The sequence below is a fragment of the Hevea brasiliensis genome, unplaced genomic scaffold (assembly GCF_030052815.1).
Source record: "Hevea brasiliensis isolate MT/VB/25A 57/8 unplaced genomic scaffold, ASM3005281v1 Scaf241, whole genome shotgun sequence".
Classification (NCBI taxonomy): domain Eukaryota; kingdom Viridiplantae; phylum Streptophyta; class Magnoliopsida; order Malpighiales; family Euphorbiaceae; genus Hevea; species Hevea brasiliensis.
In genome coordinates this window covers 43,626-58,463 of record NW_026614742.1, presented here as the reverse complement: position 1 = coordinate 58,463, position 14,838 = coordinate 43,626, and the positions used below count along the sequence as shown (strand labels likewise).

The window sequence follows — 14,838 nt, the reverse complement described above, 5'->3', positions numbered from 1 at the left end:
AGCATTGGTGAATAGTTGTAAAATTCCTTCTCCCAATTGATTCAAAAAAAAAAAATTGTGTTTCTTGATCTTTTAATAATTTGATTATTCTCATATTTTGTTACCTTTATCCTTTTCTTGTTAACCACATTATCACCCCTTCGGCCCCATTACAACCCTTGAAAGTCCTTTTGATCTTTTGATGGTGTTTTGCTACATTAGTGGAGATTGGAATAGGAGAATTGCCTATGGGATTGGGATATCATTAAATCCATCCATTTACTTCCATCATTATTTGAGACACTTTAGTTTATGGATTACCCTAATATCTATTTAGGCATGATTATTCTCTGTGATTGATTGGTTTGGGCTTGATGATATGGATAATTGACCCAAGGCTAAGCGGTGATAACTTTGGTAAGGATTGAATTCTTTGCATCTTGAAAGTGGGTATATGGTTTGTTGGTGGCTAAAGGTAAGCTCGAAAGTTTGGATAAGTAATTTTCATAAATTTAAGGTAAGGTACCCCAAATTGCATTAATTATTTTAATTTGCTTGAGGACAAGCAAAGGTTCGAGTTTGGGGGAATTTGTTACACTCATTTCATATAGGCATTTTAGGGTAGTTTTGCATCCATTTTGCCCTTATATTTTAGTATATTTTATGTTTTTAGCTTTATTTTAGCTTATTTGTTAACTTTAGATACTTTATATTTGATTTTTGTAATTTTGTTGTTTTTGATAGGATTTTGTGGCAAATCGAGGATCAATGAGTGCATTAGGAAGTGATTTGAAGAGATTTGGAGTTCTTTAAGCATGGAGGAAAGTTGAAGAAATCAAGCCTTGAAAGAGCAAACCAGCAGAAATTTGCTTGAGACTTTGCTTAAGATCATGCTTAGGGTAAAGCGGCAGTGCTTAAGGTGCAGCACAAGTCAAGCATGAGAAGAAAAGTCTATTTTACTCTAAGTCTGCCGAGATTTGCTGAGGGTCTGCTTAACCTTAAGCAGACAGTACGACCAGAGGCTAAAATCTGCTAAAAAGCTGCTTAGGGTTAAGCCGAACCCTAAGCAGACTGCCCAGAACGTGAATAGTACTGCTGACTTGGATAATTTTACACCTCATTTCTTATCCACTCCTTGGCTCTTATTTACTTTTAGGGTAACTTTTTGGGACCATATAAATTCATCATTTCCTAGTTTTTAGCCACAAGAAGAGAAAACGGAAAAGAAACAAAAGAAAAAAAAACGCAAGAAAGAATAAGAAGGAGAAGGAGCACGCCATTTCTGCTGGAGAGCTGCTGCCAGTCCACCTGCAGTTTTTCAGAGTTTTGGGCTCTCCTTCCCCTGGGTTTTTCTATTTCTTAGTCTATTTTTATGTTTCTTTTGCTAGTTTTATCATTTCCTCTTGTAAATTTTATCATGATAGAATAGTTTTTCTAAGATTTCAGAGTTGGGTCGCACTATTTTGAATCTATTTGTGGATTTGGATTGGGTTTTATCTAGATTTATATAAATATGAGTTTTGATTCTTTTCCTTGTGTGCTTTATGACTTACCTAATGTTGGATCCCATTGGGTCTAGTTTTTAATCTTTGATTGAAGGACCGAAAGGTGAAAATCATTGATAGATAATCAAGGATTAGAACTTGAAATCCCCTAGATTTAGAAATAAACTAGGGTTTTAAGAGGATTCATTGATTGATTACAAAACTTAATGGGTTTTAAGTTAATCAAATATCGTACGAAAGTAGGTTTGGTTTTCTTAAAATACTCTTTGGTTTGCTTGAAAAAGATATCAAAGGATTTTAGAATCAATCACCTTCAAACTCTATTTTCTTTTAAAATTGGATGACCCAAGACAAATCCCAATAGACTTAATTCATAAACCCCAACTTTGGAATCAATTTTACTATTAATTAGTCTTTGTTTTTGCTTACCCATTACTAATTTAGTTAATTTTTGCTTAGATTAACACTTTATTTACATTACCCATTACCTATTTTCTTTGTTTTCTACTTAAATTGCTGCATTTAGTAAAATTAGTTCTTACAAATTATCATTAGTCTAAATAATCGAAATAACCATAGTCTAGTACTCAAACACAATTCCTCGTGGGAACGATACTTTACTTATCACTCTATTACTTGATACGACCCGTATACTTGCGGATTTTCGTACATCAATGCCAAATTGGAGTTATGGAGTTGGAGGAATTGGAATTGGGAGTGCAATTTTTCTTGCAGGAAATTCGAACTTATGAGTCTAGTGTTTTATTTGAGCTATAACTGAAATTGTGTGATTCCAATTGGTATGAGGCCAATTGGAGGTGAAACTAGACTCAAAATACCCCATTTTTCATGAAGAAACCATGCCCAAATTCTGTCCAAATCTTGACCAATTTACTGTCCCAATCCGGATATCCATACACTGAACCCAGAAAAATGACTAAATGAATAGTACATGTTCATTTGGCCATAACTCCCTCTAGACAGGTCCAAATGACCTGAATTTTATATCGTTGGAAAGTTTAGACATAGGACTACAACTTTCATTGAGAACACCAAGCCCAGAAATGCCTCTAACCAAATGAAATTACTGACCCAAGTTAGGTCACCAAACTGACCAGAATCAATTCTGCCCAGAATTTCCTGGACATAGACTACCCAAATAGTTTTGGAAAAAAGGCCATAACTTGGCCTATAAAAACTCAAATTCAATGAGACTGGTGGCAAAATTTCCATAGGACACAGATCTACAATTTTTGTTTTTTGACCAAAACCCTGAAACCTAGGAAACTAGGTCATTTGACTAGGTTAAGTCAGTGAGTGAATTCTGGAATTTTTCTGAGGGATCATTTGAACCCAGAACACTCATTTAGCCATATCTCCCACTAGAAAACTCCAATTAGGATGAGCCATACTGATATAGAACCCTAAGAAATAGGGCTCCAACTTTGTTTTAGACATGGTCCTCAAATTATGGACATAAGAACCCTAAAATAGGAGTCAAAACTTCTGACCTGAACATGAATCCTGGTAGAATAGGGCACACGAGTTCAGGCCAGTGATTTGGCTATAATTAATTCTACAAAACTTGGAAAATTGTAATTTAAATTTCTGAGTGACCATAAGACATAGGGTAACAATTTCTATGAAAAACACTAGGCCTAATTGTGGCTGTAACATATTCAATTAATTAGGTAAAGTGTAACTCTAAAATCTGCCTATTGAAGGAATCAGAATTAGGAAATGAACCAGTTATGGTTATTTGACCATAACTTGAGTTCTAAAACTTCAAATGACATAATTCAAAAGGAAAAACAAAGACAATACATAGAGGAACAACTTCCATGAAGGAAGTGTAGCCAAATAGGGGCCACATTTTGGCCAAATTGCTAGGTGAATCTAAGATACTAAACCTGGACCTTGAGAAAGGTTCCTAATATGATTTGGCATATGAGATGAAATAAATTGCAATAACTTGCTAAGTGTCGCAACGTATTTTGAGGTTGCCAAGTAATTCACACCGAAGTGAAAAGGTGAGGAGTCGCCACTCTAATTTTTGAGGAAAAAATAGAGAAAACCTTTTATTATATTTTCAAATTTTTTGTTTTAAAGAAAATGATCCACTTCTATTCCAGAGATTCAAGGTTCGGGGTCCTTATATGTGTGGGGAATGTGTTAAGCATCCCACATTGTCCCAAAAGGGTAGATGGATTTAAGAATGTGCTCAAATAAATTAATGTCAATAATTTGAAATAGAGCTTAATTTATAATATTAGTTCCTTGCATTTGATTGGAAATATAAATGTAGAAACGCTTAAATATCTCACTATTAGGGTAAGTCAAATATACAAGTAAGTGAAGCGACCCTAAAAGTGAATTTTGACTCCATTTGATCTTTGTTTTATTTTTTTTTTTTTGAAAAATTTTTATTTTAAAGAGGCTTCTAAATTTGACGAATAATCTAATAAAATTTTATTTGAAAATTAAATTTGGTTTGAAAATTAAATTCCATTTGAAAAATTAAATTGGGCTTTAAAAATTAAATTTATTGAAATAAAATCTTGCCTAAAATGAAATTATCTTAAAAAAATTGACTTATAAATTAAAATTTTTGGAAATTAGATTAACTTGAAAATTAAAATATGTTTGAAATTGAAAATGGATTTTAAAATAGATTTTTGGTTTTAAGATTTTTATTTTTATTTATTTTTTAAATCACATTATTAAAAAAAATAGAAGCCAATTATTTTTAAGAAATTGAATTTTAGTTTTATTTTAAAAAGTTTCAGTTATTCTATTAAATACAAATATTGTTAAAAGGAGTCAAACATAGATGTGATACAAATGATGCCTACTTAACATTTTATTAATTTCCTCCCTTTCCTTGATTAAAACTTTAATACTGGGAAAGGTGCTATTTAGTTTCTAGGGATTCCAATAGATTGTGAAAACTTTCAACTCTCCATTATTGATCCCATCATTAGTGTCCAAATAACTGAGGGTGTTATGTGTGTGGTGCGCCTAATTATTTATGAAATGCAATTTATGAATTGAACACGTATGTTACTTACAAGTTGACCGAGAGATTTAACAAGATGCCCTCAAAGTCAAATTTCCTTTCGATTTGCAGCTCTCAATCAGCCAAATAATTCATATCAGAAGAATAATGTTATCTATTACATCCATCGCTACTTTTGATTATTTTGATTTATTGGGTATTATCATCACACCCAACAAACTATTACTTATTAATTTTAGGTTCAAGATGCAATTATCATCGAACCCAAAATTTTCATTTTATTTCATTTTAGTGGGATTTAAGATGAAATTATCATTAAACTCTAAAAAAACCTTAACTATTTGACTTATAGGATTTAAGATAAAGTTATCACTAAACCCTAAAAGATTTTATATGCTTCATTTTTAAATTCGTAGGATTTAAAATGAAATTATCATTAAATTCTAACACCCTTAGATTTTAAAATCATGAGGTCTAAGATACAATTATCATTAGACCTAAAATATTTAATTCTAATTTTGTAATTAATAAGGTCTAAGATGAAACTATCATTAAACCTCCAATTATTTTTAATTTTGTATTTTAGTGCATTGTTATGGGGTTCAAGATTATATCTTATATTTAGGTGATGAAACTATCAACCAAGCCAACAAATTTTAATTAACGATTGATTTCTTTTTTAAAATATGTTTAAGGTGAAATTACCATCAAATACTAATTAAGGTCTATGATGAAATTATCAATAAACCTAAAGATTTAACTAATTCATTTCCATTGGACTTTAATAGGGCTTAAGAAGAATTTTCCATTAAAACCCACAATTTAGATTAATTATTTCATTTTAATAGGTTTAGGGTAACATTACCATTAAACCTAAAACATTAATTATAAAATTTTATTTTAAATAGGATTTAAAGTGAAATTACCATTAACCCTAAAGCTTTAATTTAGATTTTTATCTTTAGAATTTATGATAAAATTATCAATAAGTCTAACAAATTAATATGATTTTGTGAGGTTTAAGATATAATTATCATTAGACCGAAGATCTTGTTCCTTTAATCCAATTTACTCATTTTCAATTTATTTATTTTTTTGGTTTTTAGTATTCATGATCAAATTATCAATAAATTCCAACCAATCTTTTAATTAATATTTTTTAATTACAAAGTTTATGATGCAATTATCAATAGACCTAGAATAATTAATCTCACATTCGTGACAAACAGGGTCTAAGATGAAATTATCATTAGACCTCCGATATTTAAATTTTACTTTAATTTAATTTGTTTATTTACTTTATTTTTCAAGATTTATGATGAAAATATTAGTAAATTCAAAATTTTAATTAATTTTAATTTCATTTATTTAATATTTATTTTCAGTATTTACAATGGAACTGTCACTATTTTTTTAAAAAAATTATCTATCCAAACCATAACCCAATGTTAAAAACCAATTCTTAAAAAAATGTCCAACTACTCCCTACTAACATAATACCACTTGAAGGCCTTATATTTAGACTCAACAAAAAAGAAAAGAAAAAAAAATAAAAATAAAAAAAATAAAATAAATAAATAAAAATTAATTGATGAGATTTAAAATGAATTAACAAGTTTTCCACACTCTGTAAATTGTAAATAATCCAAACACCTACATCTCATTTCAACATGATAGATAATTTTTAAATATATAGAAAACTGAACAGTCAATTCATATATCAATAGATCATCTAACAGAGTACATTTTCAATGTACTAAGCATTATAATTGGTTACCAACAAATAACTGGTTACCAACAAATAACAATCAAAGTTTCCTATTCTCAATCACTATCAAAGCAAAAAGAAATCAACTCAACAACTCAAAATAACCTGAATTTTAAATCTACAAATTTCAAACATCATCTTATCAAAGCCATAAATTTATTTATTTTAACAAAACCCATTAAGATTGAATGAAAATTAATCTAACAGAGTTGTTTGAGATCAAGAAAGAGACCTTAATCCTTGAAGCAAAACTGAGAATTGGACAGAAGAAAGCTGATGCGAGAATCAAATCTTGGAGGGGATAACATTTTTCCTTTTGAGAGGAAAGAAGATGAGTCCCCTTCTAGGAAAGCTAATGATGTTGCTATTAATAGTCCCCTTCTAGGAAAACTAATGACGTTGCTATCCAGAGTCCCTAGGAGAGGATTTGTTTTCCCCTTTTAAAGAGAGGCTTGTGTCTTTTCGAGAGAGTCAAAGGATGTCACACCTTACCCCTCTGTAAGGCATAACATGATCCTGTAGAATACTTAATTAACTACCGAACTTCATCTACCGATAACTCATTAAGTACCCTACAAGGGATTTTAAAACAATTTTCTTACTTTTTATAAGTGGTGAGCATTTTCTAATAGGTATCAAAACATTTAATTAGAGTTTGAAACTAGTTAAGATTTTTGTCCCATTTTATTTTTTTTCAAATTTTATAAAAATTTCGGCAGAGTGTCGTCTGTATTTTGAGAAAATAGTTCTTCAAATACCTGTAAAAAGCACTTACAAAGATTTATCTCAACAACTTCATCAATTTCACAACCATCCCAACCAATTTCAATATCATTTCTCAATTTCCAAAATTCAACAATCATCAAAATACTACCAATTAATTTCATTCAAATTAAAACAAAATACTTCCATTCATATTTCATTAAAGATAAAATAATTTATATACATCATTACAAAAATTTAAATTAAGAGAAATCCAAACCAAAATTTATTACAAACTTTATACAACTTTATACAACTGCTCATAACCAATTTTACATGTCCATACAGTTACATACATTTACATATATTAAAATAATTTTTACATTCAGGGTATAAAATATACCCGATAACTTCAAAGTAGGTAGCTCCTTAACACTTCAGCCAGAGAAGGAATCAAAATTCGAAACTAATTTCCCCCACTAGTCATGCTATTGAGGTGTTCAAATATATAGTCATGACACTGTGGTTTCAAAACTTATCTTAACAATTTACTAAACATTTATTGTCATTTCAAACATACATAAATAAACTTTCAACAATTCAAAGCAAAAGCATAATACACATTTCATGCACTTTGTAAGTGAATTTTAAAGCATATTGATGTTGTGCACAAACCTTAAGCAAGTCGCCTCTGGCCTTGACTCGATCCCTCGGGTTCTTTTCCGGCATTCTTTTCCACTGAAACACACAGTTTCACAGTGTTTCAGTATCATAACTCATTATAAATCCAAAAATAAATTCAAATTCACTTATACCTAGCTTTAATATGCTAAACTTGGCATTCTTTAAATTTTGAATTTCGGGGTTACTATTCATGATACTATTCAAGTCAATTTGTTGACTTTCTAAGGCTTAATAGGTATGAGAATTCCAACTTCACCCTCATACCACATTTTGGTTACTAAATTTGTTGGTTTTGGTTGTTTACTCAAATTCTAAGTCTTTTAGGCAAATTTGTAAATTTTCAGTTTTAGTGTCTTATGTTGCACTGTTTTATTGATCATTTTGCTATTAGAATTTGGCTAAGTTTTCTTCATATAAATTGTTCCTTATTGTCTTAACTTTATTCTCCTTTTTGAATCACTCCAATTGGGGTTTTATAGCTCAAGTTATAGCTATTTGAATCATGGCTGCCGGATTGGCCTAACCCAGATTTCTGGGCAAATTCTGGGTTCTGACAGTTTTAGGTCACCAAATTTGGGTGACTAAATGACTTGGTTAAGGGAAAAATTTGGATTTGTGTTCTTCATGAAAGTTTTAGGTCTATATCTCAGCTTTCCACCGGTAAACTTTCAGGTCATTTAGATCTGCCTAGCCCAAGTTATGGCCAAATGAACAAACACTGTTTATTTGGTCATTTTTGTACAGGTCAGATTGCCTAATCCGGATTTGGTCAATTTGTTCACTAGGTTTTAGTCACTTTTAGGCATGATTCCTAAATGAAAAATGTGTCATTTTGTGTCTAGTTTCATTCCCAATTGGCCTCACACCAATTGGATTGATAAATTTTCAGTTTTGGTCCTTGAAAGGGACCTTGGTCCTGCTGCCTGCAGCATGTCCCTAAGCAATCCGAATTTAAACTTAATTCTAACACTTCCAACATACCTCAATTGGTCACATATGACCATTTTTTAGCTCAACCAAGGTCAAACACACCATTTGACCATTTCTCCAATTTTTGTCTTTCAAAACCCTAGGTCCAAACCCTAATTCACCAAATTGTTACATTTAATTGATTTCAAGCATACCAACATCACTTCACCACTCATACAAGCTTACTAACATATTTAATTCAACCAAATTCATACATTCCCCAACCAAACCCTAGCTCGTCGAAATCCATACCTAGTCCTCCAACACTTATTTTCATTTCATTTTAAGCATATTTCTAAGTTCATTAAGCTATAAATACAATAATTAAACTAAAAGTTTGATGTTTAGCTACTAACCTTGAATGCAGAATTTTCTTTCCCTTCAAACCTCTTCCTTTCTTCTTTCTTTCTTCTTCAATCTCCTCTTCTAGTTGTCAAAACAAAGTTTAATCATGGTAGGTAATTTTTCTATGGTGGGATTTGTTGTTTTGAAGCTCACAAAAGAGCTTCAATGGAGGTATTTGGAAAGGGAGGGTTGAGAGAGAGATGGGTCACGGTTTTAAAGAAGAAGATGATACTTTTTGTTTTTTTTTTTTTCTTTCTTTTATGTTTTTTTAACCTTATGGAAGACCAAAAATTATCTTAAATAAATTTGTTAATTATAATGTTTATTGCATCATGCATGATGTCATCACTTTTCACTTTTCCTCTTTCTCTTTTTTTTTCTATTTATTTTTTTTTATTTCTTTAATTTAATTCTCGATTTTGAAATTTTCTTTTTTTCGATTTTATTTGACAGTTAGGTCAAGAGTCAGCTCTAGGGGTCAATTGACCAAATTGCCCCTCGTCAGTTCGTCCCGGTTTGCAAATAATTCAATATTTCTTCTGGATCCCTGACCTAATTATTTGACTGGCTTAACAATTTTTTTTTATGATTTTCTCTTTTCCACTGTGTTCATAATAGTCCTAAGGACCGCGGCGTCACATTTTATTGTTCGAAATTTGAGTTTAAATCGACCTCGCAGTCCTTCCCGAGAATATCACCCATCGCTGTGACTCTCGGCTCATTTAACTTCTTGTGTTCAGTTTTTCTTATTTATACTTAACTAATTGACAATTACTAATTAATTGTGTTCAGTGCTTATCTAGTTGTCTTAAGTGTGGTTCTAATCCCCTAAATTATCAGGACCGAAACCGGTAACCGGAATAGTGAAATATACCAAGCTATACAAATAGGGGTGTTACAAAGGAAGTGGAAAGGTTCCTCTTTTCACATGAAACTGGGTTGTTTTCAAGAGAGCAATCAAAGGGAAAGGGAAGAGTTTCCTTGTACAGGTAGATAAAAAGTTTAGGAAATTTAATAAAATTAATTCCTCATTAATTGAATTTATTTTCTTTTATTTCTTCCAAAAAAATATATATATGCATATATATAACTAAAATTTAATGGCGACAAATTAAAACCTAATAGAATATTTCTTTTTCTTCTTCACTTTCCTATTTTATTTTATTTTTATTTAAAAAAAATTTATTTCCAATCTGGACAAAATATAATATTTACAGCTGCCCCTCTTTACATGTTTTCTGTTAGAGGAAAGAAGAAAAGTAATTTCTAGTTTCCTCAAGACAGGAAACATGTGAAGACAAAAAGACGTATATTTTGGACGGGCGAAATCAAAAGGCAAAATAATCAAATTAAAAGACAAAGAAAAAACAAAAAAAAAAAGAATTTAAAATGGAGAAGAAACAAGCTAGGTAAGAGAAATTTAAAGTACGATGCAAGGTTATGGACACTAAAGTCCAAAAAGTAAAAGAATTTTCTAATTTTCTCAGAACAGAAGACATAAGAAGGTATAGTCTCATATTTTGGACGAAAAGGAAGAAATAAATGAACAACTTGAGCTTAACAGAAACTTAAATGTAGGAAATTTAAAGAGCAACATAGCTCAACAGATATTTAAAAGTGAAAATTTCAAGAACAACATGGGTCAGCAAAATTGGAAAACAGAAAATTTAAAGAGTGACATAGCTTATCACAAATTTTAAAAAACAAGAATTAGAAGAGCAACATAGCTCAATAGAAATAGAAATTTAAAAACAATATGAAAATTTGAAGGGCGGCATAGCTCGACAGAAATTTAAAAGCAGGAATTGAAAGAGCAACATAGCTCAACAGAAATTTAAAAGCAATATAAAAATTTGAAGGGAGACGTAGCCCGATAGAAATTTAAACGCAAGAATTGAAAGAGCGACATAGCTCAACAGAAATTTAAAAGAAATATGAAAATTTGAAGGGCGACGTAGCCCGACAGAAATTTAAACGCAGGAATTGAAAGAGCGACATATCTTAACAGAAATTTAAAAGCAATATGAAAATTTGAAGGGCGACATAGCTCGATAGAAATTTAAACGCAGGAATTGAAAGAGCGACATAGCTCAATAGAAATTTAAAAGCAATATAAAAATTTAAAGGGCAACGTAGCCTGACAAAAAATTAAATGCAGGAGTTGAAAGAGCGACATAGCTCAACAGAAATTTAAAAGCAATATGAAAATTAGAAGGGCAACATAGCCTGATAGAAATTTAAATGCAGGAATTGAAAAAAGAAAAAATTTAATTACCTGTAATTTTTGAATAAGTTGCCTCCTAAATTCGTTAAGGTATCTGCGCACTCAAGAAAAACCTGAATAATTAAATATAGTCTTGATTTAAGGCCTACAAAATAGTATAAGATCTTAAAGAAACTCTAGTAAAGGATCTTTTTACTTGCAAGAGCTTATTGGACATTAAGCTTGAAGCCAAAACAGACACAAAGAGTCAATCCCAATAGAACCTGAAGGACTTGTATACTTTTTAAGCATTTGTCGTGAGCACCCTTTTCGGATTCCCCCCTTCAAGCTTTTCTTTTCCTTTTACTCTCTTTTTTCAAGTCTTCATCTTTCGTTCATTTTGCAGAGAGCGCCCTTTCAGGTTTTCACTCTCTTTCCCTCACTTTGCCAAGGACGCCCTTTTGGATTTTCATCCTTGAGTTTTTTTTTTTTTTTTTTTTTGGTGCTAGAGCTTGGGAAACTTTCTCTATCAACTGCTACTCCAGTCGAGCTTGGCCTCTTGCCCTTATATCTACATGTTTAAGACATCAGAGAAATCGACTTGTCCTTTGTATCCACGTGTTCAAGTTATCAGGAAATCTTTCCAACACTATTCAAAAAGCAAGATACATAATGTCACCCGAATTTGTAATCTCTTATTTTATGATCAAGCATTAGTAAGAAGAACAATACAATTTTCATGAGAAAATATGATAGCTAAAGAAAAAAATGATGGCAAAAGTGTTACTTTATTCACATTGGATAGACTTGTACAAGGATTAGGAGCAAGAATATGATTTATGACTTTAAACAGGAAGTGGTAGACAATCTTTGGAATTCAACATATTAACTTTTAAAACCTCTTCTTGCCATGAATGCCAGCAGCCCTATCTCTTTAGTAATTCAATTCTTCTGAAAAGTACCTTAGTGCTTAAATCTCTAGATTTGGAAAACCCTAACATTTCAACTGTCGTATTAATCTCCCTTATTCCTCCAAAGTTTCGAAGATGCTCTTTCGGGTTTTCATTCTCGTATGTTTTTCTTTTTCTTTTTTTTTTTATTTTTCTCTCCTTTTATAGGATGCCTTTTCAGGTTTTTGCCCCTCTCTCATTTTGCAAAGAGTGCCATTTCGAGTTTTCACCCTCTTTCACTTATTTTGCCAAGGACGCCCTTTCAGGTTTTCATCCTTACAACCTTTTTTTTTTTAGGCAAAATACCTCTTCATCACATCTGAGTTTACTGGGTTTGGCAACTCCTTTCCATCCATGTGTGTCAATATTAGAGCTCCTCCCGAAAATGATTTCTTGACTATATAAGGACCTTCATAAGCCGGTGTCCATTTTCCTCTCAAATCACTTTGATTCAACAAAATTTTCTTCAAAACAATGTCTCCAGGTTGAAACTCTTGAGCACGGACTTTCTTATCAAATGCTCGAGCCATTCGACTTTGGTACAATTGACCATGACACAGAGCAGCCAACCATTTTTCATCAATCAAGTTGAGTTGATCCAACCACATTTGAACCCACTCCATGTCATCTAATTCTGCTTCTGCCAAAATCCACAATGAAGGTATCTCTACCTCTATTGGCAAGACTGCTTTAATTACATATACTAGTGAGTATGGAGTTGCCCCAGTAGAAGTTCTCACCGTAGTCCGGTATGCATGTAGAGCAAATGGGAGCACTTCATGTCAATCCCTATACGTGATTGTCATTTTCTCAATTATCTTCTTAAGATTCTTATTCGCGGCTTCTACTGCCCCATTCAACTGTGGCTGGTATGGTGATGAATTGAGATGATGAATTTTATACTGATCACACAACTCTTTGACTTTTTAGCCATTCAAGTTTTTTGCATTGTCAGTTATAAGCTTGTCAGGAAGACCATATTTACAAATAATGTTTTGTTTAAGAAATTTCACTACTGCATTCTGAGTAACACTGGCATATGATTCTGCTTCAACCCATTTAGTAAAGTAATCGATGGCAACAAGAATAGACCAATGCCCATTTGATGCTTTTGGAGTGATTGGACCAATAACATCCATGCCTCACATTGTAAAGGGCCACGGGGCTACTAAATTGAAGAGCTAATGAGGAGGAGCATTTATTTTATTAGCATAAATCTGGCACTTATGACATCTTTGAAAATACTCAATACAATCCTTTTCCAAAGTAAGCCAAAAATAACCTCGACGAAGAATCTGTCTAGCCACCATGTGTCCATTAGCGTGTGTTGCACAATTCCCCTCATGCGTTTCAAACAAAATCTTCTTAGCTTCATTTGCATCAACACAGCGTAACAATTCCCCATCAAAATTCCTTTTGTACAGGATTTCCCCGCTAGGGAAATATCCTAAAGACATTCTTCTGATCATTCTCTTGTCATTTTTGCTTGCTTCTTGTGGATATTCCCTTGTCTTGATATATTGTTGAATATCATAATACTAGGGCTTCCCATCCACTTCTTCTTCGATCATTAAGCAATAAGTAGGGTTATATCTGGCCTTTATAAGAAGAATATGTACTCCTTTACCTTCCTCAATTTGTGCCATGACAGCTAGTGTTGCTAGAGCATTGGCGAACTGATTCTTGTCACGACTTAAATGAGTAAAAGTAATCTCATCAAATTTCTTAATTAATTCAATGAGATATTTCTGGTATGGAATCAACTTCGGATCTCGAGTCTGCCATTCCCCTTTCACTTGATAAATTATTAAAGCTGAGTCACCATATACTTCTAACTTCTTGATTTTCATTTCAATGGCTGCTTGTAAACCACTCACACAAGCTTCATATTCAGCGACATTATTTGTACATTCAAATTTTAACTTTACTGCAATTGGGAAATGTTTTCCATCAGGAGATACCAAGACTGATCCGATTCCACTACCTGATAAATTGACTGCTCCATCAAAATACATTTGCCAGACGTCACTCTGCTCTCCCATTTCTTCCTCCACTGTATTTACATACTCATCCGGGAATTCAAAATCCAAAGCTTCATATTCCTCAATTGGATTTTTTGCTAAGAGATCTGCTATAATACTTCCCTTTACAACCTTTCTGGTCATATAGACGATATCATATTGGGATAGTATGACTTGCCATTTGGCTATTCTCCCTAGTAGATATGGACTTTCAAACACATACTTGATTGGATCCATTATGGAAATGAGCCAGGTCTTGTAATTTAACATATAATGCTTGAGGCGATTAGCAGTCCATGCTAGTGCACAACAAGTTCTTTCAACAAATGAATATCGAGCTTCACAATCATTGAACTTTTTGCTCAGATAGTAAATAGCCCTTTCTTTCTTGCCAGAATCATCAAGTTGCCCCAAAACACATCCCATTGAGACCTGAAGAACTGCCATGTACAAGATTAATGGTATGCCTGGAATAAGTGGGACCAGAATGGGTGGATTTGATAAGTAATTCTTAATCTTCTCAAATGCCTCTTGGTAATCATCGTTCCAAGTAACAGAGTTGTTTTTTCTCAATAACTTGAAAATTAGTTCAGCTTTGGATGTGAGATTAGAAATGAATCAGGAAATGTAATTCAGTTTCCCTAGAAAGCTTCGAACTTCCTTTTCAGTCTGTGGTGGTGGCATCTCCTGGATAGC

The 14,838-nt window shown here is 32.2% G+C and overlaps 1 protein-coding gene across 1 annotated transcript; it reads right to left on the bottom strand.

Moving 5' to 3' along the window:
• Window positions 1–13,659: 13,659 nt before the first annotated feature.
• Window positions 13,660–14,589, bottom strand: LOC131176787 (uncharacterized). The gene has a single exon (XM_058141819.1). The coding sequence runs from the start codon at window positions 14,587–14,589 to the stop codon at window positions 13,660–13,662; it is 930 nt and encodes a 309-aa protein (XP_057997802.1).
• Between the last annotated feature and the right edge of the window lie 249 nt (window positions 14,590–14,838).